The sequence below is a fragment of the Bos indicus genome, chromosome 10 (genome assembly GCF_029378745.1).
Source record: "Bos indicus isolate NIAB-ARS_2022 breed Sahiwal x Tharparkar chromosome 10, NIAB-ARS_B.indTharparkar_mat_pri_1.0, whole genome shotgun sequence".
NCBI lineage: Eukaryota > Metazoa > Chordata > Mammalia > Artiodactyla > Bovidae > Bos > Bos indicus.
Genome location: NC_091769.1, coordinates 19,427,559 through 19,449,582, shown reverse-complemented (window position 1 = coordinate 19,449,582; position 22,024 = coordinate 19,427,559). Strand labels below are relative to the sequence as shown.

Here is a 22,024-nt window from a genome sequence, read left to right as displayed (position 1 = left end):
TTGGGTACGAATGGAGTTCTGAGAAAAGGTACAGCGCCTGGACAAGCATTATGGCCTTTGTCCAACCTCCCTCAGTGCCTCAAAACCGCGCGCGCCCCCAAGAGCTAAAATTCGGACCAAGGAAGAGGAGTCTCCGCCCCTCTGTTAAGTCCACCTCCCCGCGGCGCCCCGCCCATCCGAGGGACCACGACGCGCCGGCGTGACGTGGCGCGCGAGTCTACGTCGGCGCGTGCTGAGCCCGGAAGAGGCGCGGGCCGGGCAAGGAGGTTTTCGCCGCCGCTTCCACGCCTCTGTCTCCATGGCGCTGTGGCGCGGCTCCGCGTACGCTGGCTTCCTGGCGCTCGCGGTGGGCTGCGTCTTCCTGCTGGAGCCGCAGCTGCCGGGGTCGGCCCTGCGCTCGCTGTGGAGTTCGCTGCAGCTGGGGCCCGCGCCCGCGCCCCCAGGAGTCGGCTCCCCTGAGGGCCGGTTGGCAGCCGCCTGGGACGCGCTCATCGTGCGGCCGGCCCGGCGTTGGCGCCGCGTGGCCGTGGGGTGAGTGTCTGCGGGGCTTGCCTCTCTGGGCAAGCAGGCAAGTGTCTGCAGGAGGTGCGGGCTCTCTGGGCCTCTGAGGGCCGCCTTGCCGGAGGTCAGACGGCGTGGAAACAGATTCCTAGAGGTCCCCCGGAGGGCCCTTGGTGCTGGTGTCCACGCTACCTGCCTGGCGAGAAGCGTCGCACGTCTGGGACGAGCCCCGTTCGTCACTGCTGCCGGGACTCAACCAGACTGCTTTTTCCTCTCGGCTGGCCCCTGCACCCTCCTCGTCTCGGTAGGACCAGCCCCTGCTGCTGCTGCTGCTAAGTCGCTTCAGTCGTGTCCGACTCTCTGCGACCCCATAGACGGCAGCCCACCAGGCTCCCCCGTCCCTAGGATTCTCCAGGCAAGAACACTGGAGTGGGTTGCCATTTCCTTCTCCAATGCACGAAAGTGAAAAGTGAAAGTGAAGTCGCTCAGTCATGTCCAACTCTTCGCGACCCCATGGACTGCAGCCTACCAGGCTCCTCCGCCCATGGGATTTTCCAGGCAAGAGTACTGGAGTGGAGTGCCATCGCCCGTAGAACCAGCCTAATAGCCTCTTGGAAATCCCGCTCAGCCTGACTCCGTAAAGTTCAAGTCGCTTTCATTCCAATCTCTGCTCTTCTGGCGGCTACTCCTTTGCAGTCAAAAATGCTTGGTCTTTCCATTTTAGTGGCACCCTCTTGCTTCTGAACTACTTGAAGGTGTAGTCGCTGTCTTTAGCTGCTGAATTTCTTTCTTTATGCCTTGTTTCCGCTTCCTTAATGCCATAGTCTGGAGACCACCATTCTACTGAAACTTCACTCTCAAAGCTTATCTAAGCCTTGTGGGTTTTCATAATCAGCTTCCACTTTTAGCCTTCACTGTCAGCTCTCTGCAGCCTTCCACACGTTAAGCATGCCTTCTTGAAACTCTTCTTCCCCAGATTTCAATGACATTGCAATTTTAGGATTCTCTCGAATCACAGTGCCTCCTTTCTTTATATTCTCCTCTCGCGTGTAAGTAAATTATTCCCTCTACAAATTTTAGTTCTTGTCTAAGTTCGACGTGAATATCTTGCCACAGAAGCAGATCTTCTACCAAGTACGCTACTAGTTCTGTGAGTATTGGGACCACAAATTGAAAGTGAAAGTGAAGTCGCTCAGTCGTGTCCGACTCTGCGATCCCATGGACTGTAGCCTACCAGGCTCCTTCCTCCCTGGGATTCTCCAGGCAAGAGTACTGGAGTGGGGTGCCATTTCTTTCTTTAGGGGATCTTCCCAACCCAGGGATCAAACCCGGGTCTCCCGCATTCCAGGCAGATGCTTTAACCTCTGAGCCAAGCAGAGTTATCATGAAGATTAAATTATCTTTGTTATTTAGCATAGTATCTGCTTTAAAGAGCAGACAGCTAATGTTAGGTAGTATGCTGCTGCTAAGTCGCTTCAGTCGTGTCCAACTCTGTGCAACCCCATAGACAGCACCCCACTAGGCTCCTCTGTCCTTGGGATTCTCCAGGCAAGAACACTGGAGTGGGTTGCCATTTCCTTCTCCAGTGCATGAAAGTGAAACGTGAAAGTGAAGTCGCTCAGTTGTGCCCGACTCTTAGCGACCCCATGGTGCAGCCTATCAGGCTCCTCTGTCCATGGGATTTTCCAGGCCAAGAGTACTGGAGTGGGGTGCCATTGCCTTCTCCGGTTAGGTAGTATATATATGTGTGTATATATATATGTGTGTATATATATATGTTAACATTTTTATTGTTTCTTCAGGTGTATCTTCTTTTAACTCTTCTTTCAAGTTCAGGCACTTTCACCTGTATCCTTATCAGCTTAATTGTCCTCCCTGCTTTTGTGAGTCTTCAGTCAATTCATGGGCTTTCCAGGTGGTGCCGTGGTAAAGAATCTGCCTATCAATGTAGGAGATGCAAGAGACATGGGTTCGATCCCTGGGTTGGGTAGATCCCCTGGAGCTATTCTTGCTTGGCAAATCCCATGGACAGAGGAACCTGGTGGGCTACAGTCCCTGGGGTTGCAAAGAGTCAGACATTCCTGAGCACACACTTTCAATAAATATTCATTAACTACATGGTATGCGGCAGGTCCATGCTAAGTTCTAAGAATCCAGGGATGAATGAAGCAAGGTCCCAGCCTCATTTTTTGGAAACAAATATATTCATTATTGTATTAGTTCACTCAGGCTGCCATAACAGAGGACCACAGACAAGGGGCTTAAACAGCAAAAATTTATTTTCTCGAAGTTCTCCAGGCTGATAATCCAAGAAGTCCTCTCTTTCAGACTTCTCGCTGTGTACTCGTGCGGCCGTTACTCCATTCTTGAGCACTTGTGGTGTGTCTTCCTCCTCTTAAACTGACGGTAGTCCTATTGGATAATGGCTGCATATATGTGTACTCAGGCACGTCTGACTCTCTGTGACCCCAGGGGCTGTAGCTCACCAGTCTCCTCTGTCCAGGCAAGAAGACTGACGCCATTTCCTGCTCCAAGGCATCTTCCCAACCCAGGGATCGAACCCTCAGCTCCTTTGTCTCCAGCGCTCGCAGGCAGTTTTTTTTTTTTTTTTTTTAAAACCACTGCACCACCTGGGAATCCTGCATAATGGCCTCATTTAACCTCAGTTACTTCCTTAAATAGTCCCTGTCTCCACATATGGTCACATTTGTGGTCAGGGCTTCAATATGAACGGGGGGGTGGGGGGGGGGGGGTGGGAGAGAGGGACACAATGCTGTCCATAACAATTTAAAAAAGTGCTTTCTTGTGTCCCAGAGAATAACTAGTAATTCTTCCCAGGATGAGGTTTCAAGAGAATCTCCATCTAGAAGCTGACAATCCATTTACTATTGCTACATCACACATTACCCCACAACTTAGCTTAAACCAATGGTCATTTTATTCCATGATTCTGAGGTTCAGTTGGGCTCGGCTAGGCGATTCTCGTTTGGGGTTCCGTGCAGTTTCAGGCAGATGATGGCTGGGCCTGGGATCATCTCAAGGTGTTGATTGTTGTCATCAGCTGTGACCTCAGTCGTGGTTTTACCTGAACACATGCAGGCGGTTTCTCTTTGTAATTGTTCAGCTTTCTCACCGCAGGATGACTGGATTAGGGGAAGGAATTCCCCAAGAGGACCAGGCAGTAGCATTAATGCCTTTTATGACCTGACCTTAAAAGCACACAGTGTCACCTCTCCCATAGGCTCAGGTCCAAATGGTTTTGAGGAGAGGGGACAGAGAACACACCTGGGAGGGAGGGGCGTCAGCGTCTCATTGTAAAATGAACACGTGGGACGGGGCATCCTGTGGCCACCTCGGAAAATATATTCTGCTACGGTGACGTGCATGGATCAGGCCCTGGAGAAAAAAAGAATTTATCCACAAGAACGCTGGGGAATCAGCCCACCTGGGAAGAGAGAACCAAATGTGAAAAGGTATTTGGCTTGTTTGGCAAGGTTGGTCCTGTGTTTAGGGCAAGGACTTTATGATAGATGTTGAGATGAATCTGAAGGGAGCCCTGTGTGTCAGTGTGGGTGATGGGAAAACCATGAAAGTTAATAAGCAGGTACGGTCCATGGAGTCGCAAAGAGCTGGACATGACTGAGCATGAATGGGCGTGCACACACACAATGATGCTAAGTTCTTTTCACAGACTTAACTGGAGGAATGGAAAATTTGAGCAGTGGTTCTGACCTATTTGACTGCTTCACATTATTTTTGTGGGTAACAGACTAATAAAGAGGAAAGTCTTGAGACCCTGACACTAGCTATGAAGCCATAGAGCTTTTTCTTGTTTGGCATTGGTGCTAAACAGGTGAGATTTGACAAGAGGCTAGATGTGGTAGAGTAAATAGAGGCAGTTGCAAATGACAAGTTCTTAGTATTGGGGATGTTATAACTTCATGTAGACAGATACAGATATTGTCAAGCTTTCCTGGTGGCTTAGTGGTAAAGAACCTGCCTGCAATGCAGGAGATGTGGGTTCAGTCCCTGGGGAAGGAAATGGCAGCTCACTCCAGTATACTTGCCTGGGAAATCCTATGGACAGAGGAGCCTGATGGGCTACAGTCCAGGGGTTGCACAAGAGTCAGACACAGCTTAGCATATATACTGACCTGCCCATGATCTCACAGCTGTCAAATGCCAGAGGTGCAGCTTAAACCTATTTGTGGCTCTAGGTGCCACATTGTTGCCATGAAGAGAGATTAAGAAAGGAACAAGTTTGTGGCAAAAAGGTAACCAGTTTGGTTTCAGAGGGAAGAAATGTACATTCCTGTAGGATTATAGAGGAAGCTGAGCCCTCAGCTGCTGACAGCTAGAGGCTGTAGTTGAGGAGCATGGTCGCAATTTGGAGACTCCTGCACCTAGGTTGAGGCCAGAGGCTAGACAGCATCACCCAGGAAGAGAACAAAAAGGGAAGGCAAATGGCAGGGGTGGGGGAGGGGTGGGCACTGCCATGTAAGGGCCTAATGGGAAAGGACCAGAGAAATAAAGGAGTGGTTTCAAGGAGATGGTCAATGGCAAGCCCACACCACGTTTTTCTAAAACGTATGCTGCCTCCTCTGCTTCAGAGTCGGGCCCTGGTCCTCAGACTCGTTGGGCGCCTGGTGAACCCTGGTTCTAGCACTCACTCTCTCTCACCTGGCTTCACTCCGACCTTTGAAACCTGCCTTGCTCTTCTTGGACCGTGTTCAGACTCTCCTAACTGGATCACCATTCCTGTTATGTCCAGACACAAGGTTAATCCCTTCTTCTACGTCTTTGCTCCTATGGCTTTCAATATCAGATAAATCTGGGTTTGAGTGTGGGCTTCTCCAGTCATGACCTTGAAATGTTAGTTAACCCCCAGCCTTACTTTTCTCAGCTGAAAGCAGTGATGACTGCTTCCCTATCTTAGAATGTTTTGCAGATCGGTGTGGTCTGTCTGAAAATGCCTGCCTTCTTCTCTGTCCAGAGCATCATCCAGGGTGTGGCCCAAGGACTGCTGATCCTGCCCTCTTGGGTTTCTCTTCTCTGTGGTTGTGTATCTTAGAGCGATTATGATTAGCTTTCATACTAGCTCAGGCATAGTGTGAAAGCTGAAAAGAACCTTAGGAAACGTTTTACAGGTGATAAAACAGAAGGGAGGTGATAAGAACCACCGTCCTTGTCTTTAAGGAATTTACAGACTAGAAGAAAGTATTCCTCTTTCCCACCCCAACCCGAAATCTCTGATAATATGCCTGGCAGCCCTGGCTCCCAGCGCCCTCTGCTAGTACAGCCACTTGTGTAGGCATTCAGCGTCTGTTACCTCATTTTACCTTCCAGTTCTTTTATCTGTGTCTGTGTTTTCTCAAAACTCACATTGTAATCTTTGATACATTTTTGTGAAATTCTACATAAGTGTCAAATGAACATAATTTTGTCTTCTGTTTTTTTTTGCTCCACCCTGACCACCCCCCTCCCATGGACGGAGGAGCCTGGTAGGCTGCAGTCCATGGGGTCACTAAGAGTCGGACACGATTAAGCAACTTCACTTTCACGCATTGGAGAAGGAAATGGCAACCCACTCCAGTGTTCTTGCCTGGAGAATCCCAGGGACGGGGGAGCCTGGGTGGGCTGCCGTCTATGGGGTCGCATAGAGTCAGACACGACTGAAGCAACTTAGCAGCAGCAGCAAACCACCCCCTCACACACACACACACACACACACACACACACTTCTTTTCCCTATAAGTAGCGTGCTTGTTTACATTTTAGTATGCTGTTGAATTGATGTAAGTGCAGAGAAAGATTCCTGTTCTGTTTGAAGCATTATAAAATATAACTAGAAAGCAGAGGTAAAAGTACTTTGTTTGGTATCTGGCACATAGTAGGGTACAATTATTTTATTTTAATAGCTACCAAGTAAATTTTTTCCTATGATTTTCCTCTTTAGTATTCATGGGATGATTAGGTGGGGGTTGGAAAATGTTCCTATGGTAGTTATATTGTTTAAACTCAAAATTAGTTCAGTTGGGTTTCGTCTTGTGCTGCAAAATGTGCTAAATAGTGTTCTTTTTGGTTTTGTTTTTTGTAACTGAAACTTCCTCCATTCTCATCTTTAAGAAATCAAACTACTTAAGTTCTCAGCAGAACTAGATATGGAAGTGATGTGTTTATTGATGTCTATTTTGAAGTTGTTATTTCTAAATATGGGTACATCCCTTGGTATCTGAACCTTTGCTATGCAGACTCAGGACCCAGATCCATTTAGATACATTTATTTGAGGTAGGACTACTTCATGGAAATAATGTCCCACACTATCCAGACGTCTACTGTCTGAACATTGGGAGCCCCTGGAGTCCGAGAGCCAGGGATACCTGTATCCCTTTTAAGCTTCTCCCTTCAGACATCCAGTGTGGTGTCCAGTAGAAAGAAAGGACACTCATGTGAGGTGGCACTGAGACCAGTTTACAAGGTGCGTTGGTTCGTATCCTGTAAGCTGTGAAAGGAATGTCTTACGTGAGTAAGAACCTGCCACGTGCGTGTCAGTGTGTGTTATGTGCTTTGTATGAAAGGTGGACTCACTCTTAGGCTATGCTTTCCCAGTTGACCAGAGTAATTATGTATGTTTGACTTCAAAAGAGTAAGACCATTTGAGTATTTAAATGCTGTGTGGTAGGCAAAAACCTTTTCAAAAATGTGGGATTCATAGGAGAAGAGTTAATAATAGAATCTTAATGAGAATGTAGTCAGTTTTGTGTTGTGAAGAGGGCTGTGTCTCTTCCAGCCCTTGTAAACCTCCCTTGAGTGATGTAAATAATATCTACCCCACATGAGGACCTTTTAAGAATTATTTGTTCAGTTCTAAAAGTAATGTATGCTTATCAACATTAAAAATACATCTGATGAAAAATAAAATTCCTCTCCCTTACTGCAGTCTCTTTCCTCATCTTTAGAGCTGGCCACCATTAACGATTTGGTGATCAAGAGATTTTTAAAGGAGACTACAAGGGAGACATTGTAGTTGTATATTACACACCAGAATCCAATCCATTGGGCCTTCTTGATTGATGAATTTACCTTCTGATTTCATGAAAAGTGAAAATGAAGTCACTCCGTTGTGTCCGACTCTTTGTAACTCCATGGACTGTAGCCTGTCAGGCTCCTCCGTCCGTGGGATTTTCCAGGCAAGAATACTGGAGTGGGGTGCCTTTTCCTTCTCCAGGGTATCTTCCCAACCCAGACTCTTTACCATCTGAGCTACCAGGGAAGCACACAACTTCTGGCTTCATAAATACTTGGAACTAACGTGGAAGGGCAGCCACCCTTGTCGCCCAAGGCTGTTTCATTTGGTCATCCAACCCCACTGGCAGGGATGGCAGAGGCAGGAATAAAGGTGCCCGGGGACCTCACCTACCTGCCCAAAGTATTTGGAACTTCTTTTTTAAGAAATGGCTTTTGGAAAACACACACACAAAACAGTGAAAATGTAAGCCACAACTTCGGCATGTGTGCATGGGAGAGGTGGGGCCAGACAACCTTATGTGTATTTTATAAATCTGTAAGCATTAACCAGGTGACACCACACTGACTTCTTACTAGTCTTTAAAGTTCATGATGAACACCTGCCAAGTGTTGAGTTGTTACAAGGCTGCAGGTGCGCTTAAGTCTTTAAGCCATCACTCAGCTCTCAGTTTCACCCGGAAGTAGTCAGTGTATTTTACCACCATCCTCAGCTGTCTTTTGAGGGAAGGTGGCTTTCGACCAAAACTTTTACTTTGCTTACTCTGTAGCAAGCAGTGTTCTTAAACATGTATTATCTTATTTAATCTTCACAACAGCCCTATGAGTTAAATACTCATATTACATGATTTTAGAGAGGAGGAAACTGAAGACAAATTGAAGTGACTTGCCCAGGTCACACAGCCAGGGTGAATCCAGTCGGGCTTTGCCATCATTTTCTCAGAAATGGTGTATTTGTGTTACGATGCTTCGTTCTGAAATGCTGAACACCTGTCTTCTCTCTTTGTAATGAGGGTAAAAGTTTATCAAGCTATTGCCGGGATAGACATACATATCCAGATAAAGTAATCCTCCTTCCACCATATACTATTTGCTTTCCAGGTAGGGTTTCAGATCCACTACCTCTGTTTCCCTGTTTGAACACAGGCCTCTGAAACATTTCCCTGTTGTTAAATGCAAAGCTGTTGCCCCAGTGCTTCTGTTTGTCTCACACCATCTCTTCCTTCCTTCCTTCCAGCGTCAATGCCTGTGTAGACGTAGTGCTGTCAGGGGTGAAGCTCTTGCAGGCCCTTGGCTTGAGTCCTGGGAATGGGAAAGATCACAGCGAGCTGCATTCGAGGAATGATCTAGAAGAAGCCTTCGTTCACTTCATGGGGAAAGGAGCAGCTGCTGAACGCTTCTTCAGTGATAAGGAAACTTTCCATGACATTGCCCAGGTTGCATCAGAGTTCCCAGAAGCCCAGGTCTGTCTACCAGTGGTAAATTCAGATAGGGTGGGAAAAGATACTTTGTTTGTATGGTTTCTAGAAGCAACCAAGCAACTCTTCTCCAGTTCACCCATAGAGGGTGATTGTTGGCAATACAATTCTGTAGTGTTTTTCTCTTTTTGGAAAAATGTGTACCTGACCTTCCTTTAACTCCGCTGTTGCTAGTCATTTCACTTCAGCCAACGTTAATGAGGCATACTTACTAAAATTTTAGCCCTGAGTTATCCATGAAATTGCTCTTTTTTCATGTTACTCAGGTTTAAAGTAGGAAAATGTCTACTCCAGAGTTGTCTGGGTACTGCTTGGCTGATACCTTGCAGTAATATTAATATGGCTCAGTTCTTCCTAAACCAAAAAAGGCCAAACCCACAGAGAAATAGTGGCAGCGTCACCCCTCCTTTCCCATACTGTGACAGTCAAAAATGTCTCCCAGCACGTCAGATGTTTCCAGGTCAGGGAGAGAAGGGATGCAAAATCACCCTGATTGAGAACCTCTGGTCTAGTTTGGTGGCTCTCTGACCTGAATGTGCATCAGAGTCATGTGGAAGGTATTGAAACAGACTCCTGGGCCCCCCTTCCAGAGTTCTGATTAGTACTCGTGGGGTGGTCCCAAGAATTTACCCTTACAGCAAGTTTCCTGGTTATGTTGATGCTATTCTGAACACCTTGTTCTGAGACCCATTCGTCTACAGGGTGAAGACTGTCAGAGATAGAACTTAGGAGTCTCCACACCCACCGGGTGATCACAAACAAGGCTCTGGAGCCTGCATGGTCCAGACACTTCCTCAAGGCTCACACACCTCTTAAGGGCAGGATTTTGTTGTTTAAGCATCTCTTTTATGCCCACTGCATCTCATGAGCATCTCATCCCCAGTTTTTACCTAAAATCTTCTCTTACCCATCACCCCGGTCTGGATGTACTTCTCACTTGGGGAGCTCTTCAAGTTTTTTTTATTCTTTGGAAGCCACCCATTTGAACATTAGCAGTGGGCACAGGTATTTCCCAGCTGAGTTTCTCAAGGAGACAGCAAGCTGTTAAAACCTCACTTAGTCATTTTGATAGCTGAATTTGGTAGTGAGATTCTGATTTTTTTTTTTTTTTTTTTTTTGCTTTCTGTACATGCAGCATGGCTTGTGGGATCTCAGTTCCCCAGTGGAATCCTAATCACTGGACTACCAGGGAACTCCCAAGATTCTATCTTTTATGAAATAGTCTTGAAAGTTCTAACAAGATGGCAAATCTCCTGCTTAAAAGTCTTTAAGATTGTAGTATCTAAAATACCAATTTGCTTTCTGTTTAGTCTCTTTGGCCTTTTGTTTCGTAATGCAGACATTTTTTCTACAGAAATTTTATCTATCTTTTACATCATCAAAATTATTTCTTAACATTGTAAAACCTAAAATGTGTTATTTATCTTCCACTAGTGTAACACTTCATTTGGTACTTTGTCAAACTCCCTTAAACTATAAGGCAGATGGACTGATAAACAGCAGTTAATAATAACTATTAAATGAAAACTCTAAAATCCATTACATGGAATCTTAATGTTTCCCTGGAATTTCTAGTAAATTCTTCTAACCATCAGAGTTAAATGGCCTTTAAACATGTTAAAAGGCCAGATTTCAGCCTGTGTATCACAGCGTTTCAAATTTATCTATAGAAAGCCATCACTGTCCCGTCTGAGCCCAGTGATACGTCAGCACAAAACTTGGACTAAAAGTGTTGTTGAGCATCTAGAATTGAGTTGTTTAGTCTGTGCCTCTTCATGGGGCTAGGGACTAGAGAGGTAAGCTGATAGCATTCAGTCCTCCCAGACAGGGCTGTTGATGCATTTTCTCAGCTTACATAATAGAGCATCAGAGCTTTATTTCCTGTTTGTCAGGTTTCCAGAGCATGTGAATCCATCCTTAGAACAAAGGAATACTAGAATTCTCTGCTCTTCTCCTTCAGTCCTCAGCTGAGAGATGGGGTGTGTCATCTTTTAGAACCCATTACCTTTCCTGATGCATCAGTGTGTGTTTCTTCCTTTCTCAAAATCTAGCAGCAGTTACTGAGCACTTACTGTAAGAAGACAGTCCTTGCCCTGAAGGAGCTAGACATGTCCCCAAATGACACTAGCTCACGAGGACAAGGGCTGTAGTGGAGGTCTGTTCTGAGTCTAGAGGTGGCAAGAAGCAAAGGATCCGTAATCCTCTCTAGAAGGAGGATTGTGGAGATGGAGGTGACCATAGGAAAAGGGCAACAGAAAGCAGTACAGAAGAGGTGACGTTACAGCTGATATTTGAAAAGTGATCCTTGACCAGTGAATGAGAAAGGGGAGGCATCCTAGTCAAAGCAGCAGCATGTGCTTAAAGGCATAGACACAGAGAGGAAGGCTTGGAGAGCTATAGACAGGTAGAAGCGGAAAGGAAAGCAGGGGACAGATAAAGACCCATGTACTTCACTTAAGAGTTGGATTTTAAAACTGATTCAAGAAGATACATGTATCCCAGTGTTCACAGCAGCATTATTGATAGTTGCCAGGATAAGGAAGCAGCCTTAAGTGTCCATCAACAGATAAAGATGTGTGTGTGCACGTGCATGCATGTAATAGAATATTACTCAGCCCTGAAAAAGAATGAGATTTTGCCATTGTAGCAACATGAATGGACTTGGAGGGGATTGTGCTTAGTGAAATAAAGTCCGAGAAAGACAAATACTATATGTTATCACTTAGATATGGGGAGTCTAAAAAATACAACAAACTAGTGAATATAACAAAAAAGAAACAGATTCACAGATAAAGAGAACAAACTAGTGGTTATCAGTGAGGAGAGGAAAAGGGGGAAGGGGCAATACAGGGGTAGGGGATTAAGAGGTACAAACTGTCAGGTATAAAATAAGCTACGGGGATATATTGTACAATATGGGGAATATAGAAAATATAATAACTATAAATGGGATATAACTTTGAAAAGATGTGGATCACTACATTGTACCATTGTAACTTGTATATCAAATATATATCAGGAAAAAAAATTGAGAGTTTTAGATCATTGTAGTATCGAATGATTTTCAGGAGGAGACTGACATAGTCATACACTCATTTTAGAAGGATCACAGTGCAGAAGATAAAGTCTGTCCATACTTGTATTTCCTTTTGTTTCATTTATCTGTTCTGGCTGCCTGGAAGCTCAAAGCCAAGGTTGATCTCCAGTTAAGGCAATTATACTGTTTTCCAAAGGTAGCAATTTGGTTTTTTTTTCACCTTTCCTTATAACTCATTGTCTCCTCATCTGTGGAGTTAATGTTTTTATTAACCCCATCTGTGTGTACTTGTTGTAAAGTCACCTCAAATTTTTTTGGGGGGGAAATGGAGTATAATTAAATAAATCAAAACATTATTAAGCTTGAGTAGCATAGTTATGTTAAAAAACTGCCTAATAACCTTGAACTGTCTTACAGCACTATGTAGGAGGAAATGCAGCTTTAATTGGACAGAAGTTTGCAGCCAACTCAGATTTAAAGGTAAGTCAGATTCCCAGATTAAAACCTATGTCCTTCACTAGTATTTCAGTAATTTTAGAGGCAATACTGAGTACCTGCCCATTCCTTAATTCAATTTGCTTGGGATTCTTGTTAGGAATAGAGTCATCGAAGGAGAGGAGCGGTAGCTAATGATTCCTGAGTGTTTACTGCATGTCTAATGTTGTCTCCAGTGTGTGACGTAGATTACCTCATTTAATTCCTTTAATAACCTATAAGGTCATAGGTACTGTTGTTGGTACTGTTATTGTCATGCTTTCTATGTGAAGCTTGAGGCATAGAGAAGTTTACAGCTAGAACAATTGTATTAAACAAATAGAACAGTTGTAACCTCAGACCCCAGAGTCCATGTCCTCGAGTACCTTACCATGTAGTCATTAAGAGCGTGTGGGCTCTGGAGTCAGTGCCTGAGGCTGGGGACTGTGCAGTGATGAGAGAAGACTTAGTTGGCTGATTCTTGAGGCTGGATCCGGAGTGTTAAAAACAAAGGCCACTGGATGGGGGTTGTTAGGGTCGTGTCTTCAAGTCTTAAACCATTTGGTTTAAGTAGAATTAAAATTACTGCTATTTTCAAAATAGCTTCTGAGTAAGAAGTTCTTTTGCTGGAAGTGGAATAGGTCCAAGAGGGAAAGCCAACAAGGAGGTTATTGCTGTTGTCTTATAAAAGCAATCATTTTACAGAAGACCACAGCACTAGCCTCCTTGCTGACTCCGGCTCGAGTAGCCAGAAGAAGAGAAGCATGTCTGTCTAAAGCCTAGGGGAATCACTTGGTGATAGGCCATATGTAGGGACAAAGAAGGTGAGTTTAACGGAGACGGTTCTGGAGTAAATGAACTTGAGAAGTGCAGAATAGATGTGACTGCTGACGATGGAGAGAGGGAACCATCAACAGTTCTTAGGGGTGCAGAATCAAAAGTGCAGAGACGGACCCAGAAACACAGACAAATGATCAACAGTGTGAGGGGACAAAATTCATATGGACCCACAGTGTACACCAAGGGATGGATGTGCTTAGATATAGAGAGCATATTAAAGTGTGGACATTCACATTTTTATAAGGATTAAAATTTTAATAAAAGATTACAGTGGGAAATTTTTTTAAGAGTCATTATCTTTATAGATAGTAATAAACTCCCAAACAAAGAATATTAGAAATTCCAGAGCTGGTCTTTAGAAGTATTGCCAGCTAATGGATGAAAGAGAAGATCAATCATAAGCTCAATGGAAAGAACCCAGGCCCTTTGCATCAGAATCCTGGGCATTTGGGCCCTGAAAAGAACACCCTCTTGACCCTGAGAAGTAATTTAATTCTGTCCCTGGAAGTTCTAGGTTAGATGTTCCTTTGAGTATTTCCTCCTCTGAGACCAGTATTTGCTCTTGGTCACTAGGGAATCTGGGCCTGAGACCAGTCCAATTGGAAAGTATTCTGGTATGAAAAAGGGGAAGGAAAAAAAAAAAAAGAGCCTGACCTTAATAAAAGATTGAGGGGAAGAAAAGGGTATCTGTTACTCCTTCATCAGATTGTTATGATCTTCACAATAATCTGATGGGTTTAGGTATTACCATCCTTTTAAAGAAAGGAGGTCCAGAGAGGTTAAGTAATGTGCCCAGGGTCACCCAGCTGATGCTGGGTGATAAATTAATAAAGCCAGGATTCAAACACCAGGCTCTGCCTTGACCTCACCACCCTATACTGCTGTCTCAGATTCAATTTAACTTGTTGAAATGCCTCTCAACATAACCAAGTGATCATCTAAAAACAACCACAGATTAGGGAGAAGGAAATGGCAACCCACTCCAGTATTCTTGCCTAGAGAATTCCGTGGACAGAGGAGCCTGGTGGGCTGCTGTCCATCGGGTTACACAGAGTCAGACATGACTGAAGCGACTTAGCATGCATGCATGCAGTGGAGAAGGAAATGGCAACCCACTCCAGTATTCTTGCCTGGAGAATCTCAGGGACAGAGGAGCCTGGTGGTGTGCAGACTACCGGGTTGCACAGTCAGACACGACTGAAGTGACTTAGCAGCAGCAGCAGCAGCAGCATTTTCCATAGGTAATAATAATCATTAACATTTTCATAGTTCTTACTGTTTCCCAGGCACTGTCGTAAGTGCTTTACTTTATATTAACCTATTTGATCCTCAAAAAGCCCTTGAGGGAAGTCTATTATTATCCGCATTTTGTAGATAGGAAAAATGAGGCGTGAAGAAGTTAAAACTGTTCAAGGTCACATACCTAGTAAGGAGTGGAGCTGGAATTTGAACCCAAGCCGTCTAGCTCCAGAGTCCATGTTGTTTCCAAGCAAACTATGTTGTGTCTCAGAAATAGACCCTGGTGGATATAATAAAGGCAGATGTTATGGAATGGTGAAATAGAAGCCAGATAGCAGAAGAGAACAGTGTCTTAACGAAACATATTTTGGAATTTAGCCAAGAAGGAGATGTTGGATCTTGTCAGATGCTGCTTCTGCATCTGTTGGATGATTGTGTGGTTTTTGCTTTTTACTTTGGTAAATGGTAATTACCCTGATTTTTCAAATGTCAAACGAACCATGTATCCCAGAATAAACCTCACTTGCTTCTGATGTATTACCCTTTTTATATATTATTGGATTCAGTTTACTTACATTTTGTTTAAAATTTTTACATCAATTTCCCTGGGGGATATTGATCTGTATTTTTCTTTTCTCATATGTCTGTCTGATTTTAATATGGGTAATACTGACCTAATAGAATGAATTGGGGAGTATTTTGATTTTTTTTTTAAAGTGTTTGTGTAGAACTCACCAGTGAAGCCCTCCAGGCATAAAGTTTTTCTGCTGTTTGGTTGGTTTTTAGTGTTTTATTTTGCCATTTCACTTTGTTGTTTTTTGGGGAGGGGGGGTTAAAAAATTTTATTGGAGTATAGTTTATTTGCAGTGTGGTGTTAGTTTCAGGTGTACGACAAAGTATATCAGTTACACATATATTTACTATTTTTTTGAATTCTTTTCCCATGTAGAGGCCTGAAGTTTTTGATGTGGGAAGGTGTTTAATGATTTGATAAAAGGAAATTCAGATTATCTGCTTCTTGAGTGTGCTTTGGTAGTTTTGTCTTTCAGGAAATGTGTCCATTTCATCTAAATTGTTGAATTTATTGACTTGAAGTTAATCATAATGTTCTTTTACTCCTTTAAGTCTGTGGAATGTGTAGTGATGTTCTGTCTTTCCTGAAACTGGTAATTTATATCTTTTTCTTTTTCCTTTTCCTTGATAAGATTGGCTATTGGTTTATCAATTTTATTGATCTTTCCAATAAATAAAGAGCTTTCAGTTTCATTGATTTTTTTTCTTTTTTTTCTTTTCTATTTCATTGGTTTCTATTTGTTTTTAATTGAACTTTCATTTTTTAGTTTCTTAAAGTCGTGGCTAAGGTCACTGATTTGAGAACTTCCTTTGTTTTCTGATGCAGGGTGTTTAGTGCTGTAAACGTCCCCTTAAGTGCTGTTTTAGCTCTATCCCCCAGATTTTGATTCTTTGTTTTTATTTTCATTCAATCCAGATGCTTTCTGATTTCCCTTTGATTTCTTGAGATGAGGTATTTAATAGCCTATCTTGTGGAATACTTAGAAGTGGTGTTTAGTTTCTAAATATTGAGAGGGTTTCACATATCTTTGTATTATTGATTTCTATTTTAATGCCGTTGTGATCAGAGAACACGCTTTTCTGACTCCTGTTAAATTTATGGAGACTTATGACCGTGCGGATAGTGTGCCTTGGTGAGCCCTTGGGTAGAGTGTTCCATCAGTGTCAGTTAGGCCGAGTCGATTGATTTCAAGTCTCCTGTAGTCTTCTGATTTTCAGTCTACTTGATTTATCTACTATTGAGAGAGAGAGATTGGCATCTCCCACAATAATTATGGACTTGTCTGTTTCCCTTGAAGTTCTGTGACTTTTTGGTTCATGTGTTTTTCAGCCTCTTTTTAGATGCATAACTGTAGAATTGTTTCATCCCTTTATGGACTGACTTTTTTTTTTTTTATCATTACCAGGGATAAAGAAAATAATTTCATAATATTCTTTGCTCTGTAATCAATTTTGATTAAAATAGCCTTTCCAGTTTCGATTAGTGTCATCGTGATGTATCTTTTCCCGTTCATCTGCTTTTAACCTGTTTGTATCTGTATATTTAGAATGTGTTTCTTGTAAGGCAGCGTACAGTTGAGGCTGGATTTGTAGCGCACTCTGACATTCCTTATCTTTTTTTCTGGCTGCACTAGGCCTTTGTGGCTGTGCTCGGGCCTTCTCTAGTTGCTGCGGGGAGGGACTGCTCTCCTGTGGTGCCCAGGCTTCTCTTGTTGCAGAGCAAGGGCTCCAGGGGCGCGGGCTCATTAGTTGTGGTGCACAGGCTTAGTGGTCCCTCAGCATGGGGGATCTCCCACCAGGGATCAAACCCACGTCCTCTGCATTGGCAGGCAGAGTCCTAACCACTGGACCATCAGGGAAGGCCTTCCTGCCTTTTAATTGGGGCATTTAGACCATTTTCATTTAGTGTCGTTGTTGTATCAGGTTAAATTTAAGTCTCACAGCTTGCTTCTTGTTTTCTTCCTGGTTGATTTAGGATTACTGATGTACATTTTTAGGTTATCACAGTCTGCTTTGAAGTGATATTATTAAACCACCAGATAGAGTTTAAGAACTTTACAGTAGTGTGCCTTCATTTTTCCCCTCCAGTCTCTATACTGTTGTCGGCATATATGTTACTTCAAGACAGACTATTCGTCTCACACTATGCTGTTAATACTTTTCTTCAAATAGTTAATTCTCTTTAAAGACAGTTAAATAATAAAAAGATCTTACGTGCTTACACAGCGTACCATTCCTGGCATTCTTTATTTGTGTGTTTAGATTAGTATTTCCATCTGGTATTTTCCATCTGCCTGAAGGATTTCCTTTCTTGTAGTACAGGTCTGCTGGTGATGAATTCTTTCAGATTCTGTATATCTCATTGTTGTTCAGTCAGTAAGTCCTGTCTGATTCTTTATGACTCCATGGACTGCAGCACCCAGGCTTCCCTGTCCTTCACTATCTCCTGGAGTTTGCTCAGACTCACGCGCATTGAGTCGGTGATGCCACCCAATCATCTCATCCTCAGTCGTCCCCTTCTTCTCCTGCCCTCAATCTTTCCCAGCATCAGGTAGCCAAAGTATTGGAGCTTCAGCATCAGTGCTTCCAATGAATATTCAGGATTGATTTCCTTTAGAATTAACTGGTTTGATTTCCTTGGTGTCCAAGGGGACTCTCAAGAGTATTCTCCAGCACAACAGTTCAAAAGCATCAATTCTTCAGCACTCTGCTTTTTCTTTATGGTCCAACTCTCACATCTGTACATGACTACTAGAAAAACCATAGCTTTGACTGTACGGACCTTTGTCAGCAAAGTGATGTCTCTGCTTTTTAATATGCTGTCTAGGTTGGTCATAGCTTTTCTTCCAAGGAGCAAGCGTCTTTTAACTTCATGGCTGCAGTCACCATCCACATTGATTTTGGAGCCCAAGAATATAAAATCTGACACTGTTTCTACTTTTGCCCCATCTATTTGCAATGAAGTGATAGGACCGGATGTCATGGTCATAGTTTTTTGAATGTTGAGTTTTAAGCCAACTTTTTCACTCTCATCTTTCACCTTCATCAAGAGGCTCTTTAGTTCCTCTCTGCTTTCTGCCATAGGGGTGGTGTCATCTGCATATCTGAGGTTATTGATACTTCTCCCAGCCTCTTGGTTCCTGCTTGTGATTCATCCAGCCCAGCATTTCTCATGATGTACTCTGCATAGATGTTAAATAAGCACAGTGACAATATACAGCCTTCATGTCCTCCTTTCCCAATTTTGAGCCAGTCCGTTGTTCCATGTCTGGTTCTAACTGTTGCTTCTTGACCTGAATACAGGTTTCTCAGAAGGCAGATAAGGTGGTCTGGTATTCCCATCTCTTTAAGATTATTGTGATCCACACAGTCAAAGGCTTTAGAGTAGTCAATGAGCCAGATGTTTATCTGAAATTCTTTTGCTTTATCTATGATCCAGCGGACACTGACAGTTTGATCTCTGTTTCCTGTGCCTGTTCTAAATCTGGCTTGTACATTTGGAATTTCTTGGTCCATCCACTGTTGAAGCCTAGCTTGAAGGATTTTGAGCATTACTTTGCTAGCATGTGAAATGAGCACAATTGTATGGTAGTTTGAACATTCTTTGGCATTGCATTTCTTTGGGGTTGGAATGAAAACTGACCTTTTCTGGTCCTGTGGCCACTGCTGAGTTTTGCAAATCTGCTGGCATATTGAGTGCAGCACTTGAACAGCATCATTTTAGGATTTGAAATAGCTAATCTGAAATGTTGTCACCTCCACTAGCTTTGTTCGTAGTGATGCTTCCTAAGGCCCACTTGACTTCACACTCCAGGATGTCTGGCTCTCAGTGAATGACCACACCATCGTGGTTATCCAGGTTGTTAAGATCTTTTTTGTGTAGTTCTTCTGTGTATTCTTGCCACCTCTTATTAATAGCTGCTTCTTCTGTTAGGTCCTTGCCATTTCTATCCTTTATTGTACCCATCTTTGCATGAAATATTCCCTTGGTATCTCCAATTTTCTTGAAGAGATCACTAGTCTTTCTCATTCTGTTGTTTTCCTCAATTTCTTTGCATTGTTCAGTTAAGAAGGCTTTCTTAACTCTCCTTGCTCTTCTCTGGAACTCTGCATTCAGATGGGTGTGTCTTTCCGTTTCTCCTTTTCCTTTCACTTTTCTTTCCTCAGCTATTTGTAAGGCCTCCTCATACAACCCTTTTGGCTTCTTGCATTTTTTTTTCTGTGGGATGGTTTTGGTTTCCACCTCCTGTACAGTGTTATAAACCTCCGTCCATAGTTCTTCAGGCACTCTTATCTACCAGATCTAATCCCTTGACTCTATTTGTCACCTCCACTGTATAATCATACGGGATTTGATTTAGGTCATACCCGAATGGTCTAGTGGTTTTGCCTACTTTCTACAATTTAAGTCTGAATTTTGCAATAAGGAGCTGATGATCTGAGTCACAGTCAGCTCCAGGTCTTGTTTTTACTGACTGTATAGGGCTTCTCCATCTTCAACTGTAAAGAATAAAATCAGTCTGATTTTGGTATTGACCATCTATACATCTGAACATTCCTTTGGGCTCATTTGCAGAGGGATTTGTAGGGCTCACTCAGTTTTTTTCTGTTTCATAGGTATCACTGTCCTTGTTGCCCAGTGCCCAAATGTTCTGAAAACCGTTGTTTCATGTATTTTATCTGTTTTGTTGTTATTGTTTCAGGCAGGAGGGTAAATCTGGCCCTTGTTGTCTCACCTTGGAAGCCGAAATTCTAGCCAATAATTAGAGAAAATAAATAAAATTACAGGGGTGAGACTTTTCAGATTTGGCAAACAGCAGACATGTGTCAAGGAGAGGGAGATGTATTTTTGCCCAGTAGCTGGGATTTCTTAGATACATGAAAATGCCTCTGTACAAACAAGTGATTAATTAGCAAGTAAAAATACTTTTGGAAGCTTCTGGTGGGGCATATTAAACCTGAAATGATGACGATCATCTCTGAGGACTTTCCTTTGATTCCTGGTCCAAGCCTTCATGCTTCAGTGGTTTTGAGTCTGGCCTGGTCATGAGTGGGGCCAGAGCTGGCATGGCAGAAACAGCAGAAGGTGTGACATGGCTTCTAGAAGGAACTTCCAGGAAGAGGCCGAGGTTGGAGTTGAAGAAAATATTTTTTAAAAGTTGCAGCATACCTCCCCCCAAACTTAATGAACTGAAGTGCTCTTTAATTCTTCTGCTGGGAAGTCTGTCCTGTTCACAAGGCAGCTAAGTGTAGTAGGGAGCCTGCCCCCACAAGTTAGGTCACTGGTTGATTGGAGTCTTGTGACCCTGAGGTTCTTTTCTATACTGTGTACAAGTCAACCAGTTGCTTTTGTCTGGCAGCTTTGAGCAGACAGCACCCAGTATCTCTTTGCTTACACAGGATGTGAGTCAGTAAAGAAAGGAAAGTGAGGTACAGTGCATCTTAGTCTTCTCAGGCTGCCCTGATGACAAAATGCAGTAGACGAGGTGGCTTGAACTGCAGAAATTCGTTTTCTCACAGTTCTGGAGATTGGACAGCCCCAGGATCACAGTTGCAGGAGGGGCTAGTTCCTGGCGAGTATTCTCTTTCCAGCTTGCAGACTGCTGCCTGCTTCTGTGTCCTCAGAGGGCCTTTCTTTAATGGATGTAGTGGAGAAAGAGCAGTTTCTCTCCCCCTTTTCTTCTAAGGCTGCCAGTCCGATTGGTTTAGGAACCCACCCATATGACCTCATTTACCTCCTGAAAACCCTTTCCAGTATCATCACATTGACAGTTAGACTTCGACATGGAAACCAGGGGGGCGGGAGTAGGGGCGGGGAACAAACATTCAGCCCCTAACAGAGTGCCTGGGATTCAGCAGACGCACGAGTGCCCGTGTAACACACGTGGATGCTTGACAAGGGTCTTTTGCCAGCTTCTCATTTCCGGGTACTTTGTGTCCATACCCTCCAGGCCTGCACCCTGGTAGGAGCTCTTCCAGTCCATACCTCCAAACCAGAAGCTTTCAGAATTGGATTTGGAGTCCAGTGGTTTTTGTTGAAAAAAATGAAAGTGCTGGATGTACCTTACTGAACAGATTTCACGGGAAGGGGGCAGATCTCCTGATAGACTTCATATTGCTTGTCTCCAGGTTCTTCTTTGTGGTCCAGTTGGTCCAAAGCTGCATGAGCTCCTTGATGACAATGTATTTGTCCCACCAGAGTCATTGCAGGAAGTGGATGAGTTCCACCTCATTTTAGAGTATCAAGCAGGTAAGAGGAAATAAGTAAGTAATGGCGTAAGCCTGGTCAGAAGGCTGTGTGTTGTCAGGTTGGGGGTATGAATGCGCTAGAAATGTTTCTTTGTAAATTGGCAGGGCCCTGTTCTTGCCTTACCACACGTTTCCTGGTCCCTGGTCCTATGGAGCTGATACAGGCCTTTATCTCAAGGGAGAGTAATGGAGAGTATTACAACACTGAATAAAGTTCCCAGGTCCTCAAGTATGATTGATCTGAACCCAAGAGAAATCAGGCGGTAGGAGAGCAGGCACCTTAAATGAAAATGTGTGAAACACATGTATATAAAGTTTTCCTTCATTACAAAGAAAAGAGAAGGGCAGGTAACATCTCTGAGCTCTGTGCTGGGTTCTGCCCTCGGCCGTGCTGGCAAGCTGTTCCAGGCTGCTCAGGATTAATTCCAGGCCTCTGGCAAACTTCCTTTGAAGGATTTTCCTTTCCTTTGGGTGCATTAGTGGAAGTGTTTTATATTTAACAACACATACTATTTCACATTATATAATGTTGCAAGATTTAGAATTCCAAATTCACCCCATCCTACCCTACCCTGACTAGATTTTATATGTTAAACAGAACACAGA

The 22,024-nt window shown here is 43.6% G+C and overlaps 1 protein-coding gene across 5 annotated transcripts in view; it reads left to right on the top strand.

The window, feature by feature from the left end:
- Positions 1–227: 227 nt before the first annotated feature.
- ADPGK (ADP dependent glucokinase) overlaps positions 228–22,024 on the top strand; it is a 32,636-nt gene continuing 10,839 nt past the window's right edge. For 2 of the 5 annotated variants that reach the window (XM_019968243.2, XM_019968242.2), the window contains exons 1-4: positions 228–531; positions 8,766–8,991; positions 12,461–12,523; positions 21,299–21,419. In XM_019968243.2, coding sequence (XP_019823802.2) covers positions 299–531; positions 8,766–8,991; positions 12,461–12,523; positions 21,299–21,419 — 643 coding nt within the window. In that variant the 5' untranslated portion in view covers positions 228–298. Of the gene's footprint in view, positions 532–566; positions 1,652–3,276; positions 3,975–8,765; positions 8,992–12,460; positions 12,524–21,298; positions 21,420–22,024 lie in introns of those variants that run through there. The other 3 variants (XM_070797042.1, XM_070797041.1, XM_070797043.1) reach the window with 3 other exon arrangements.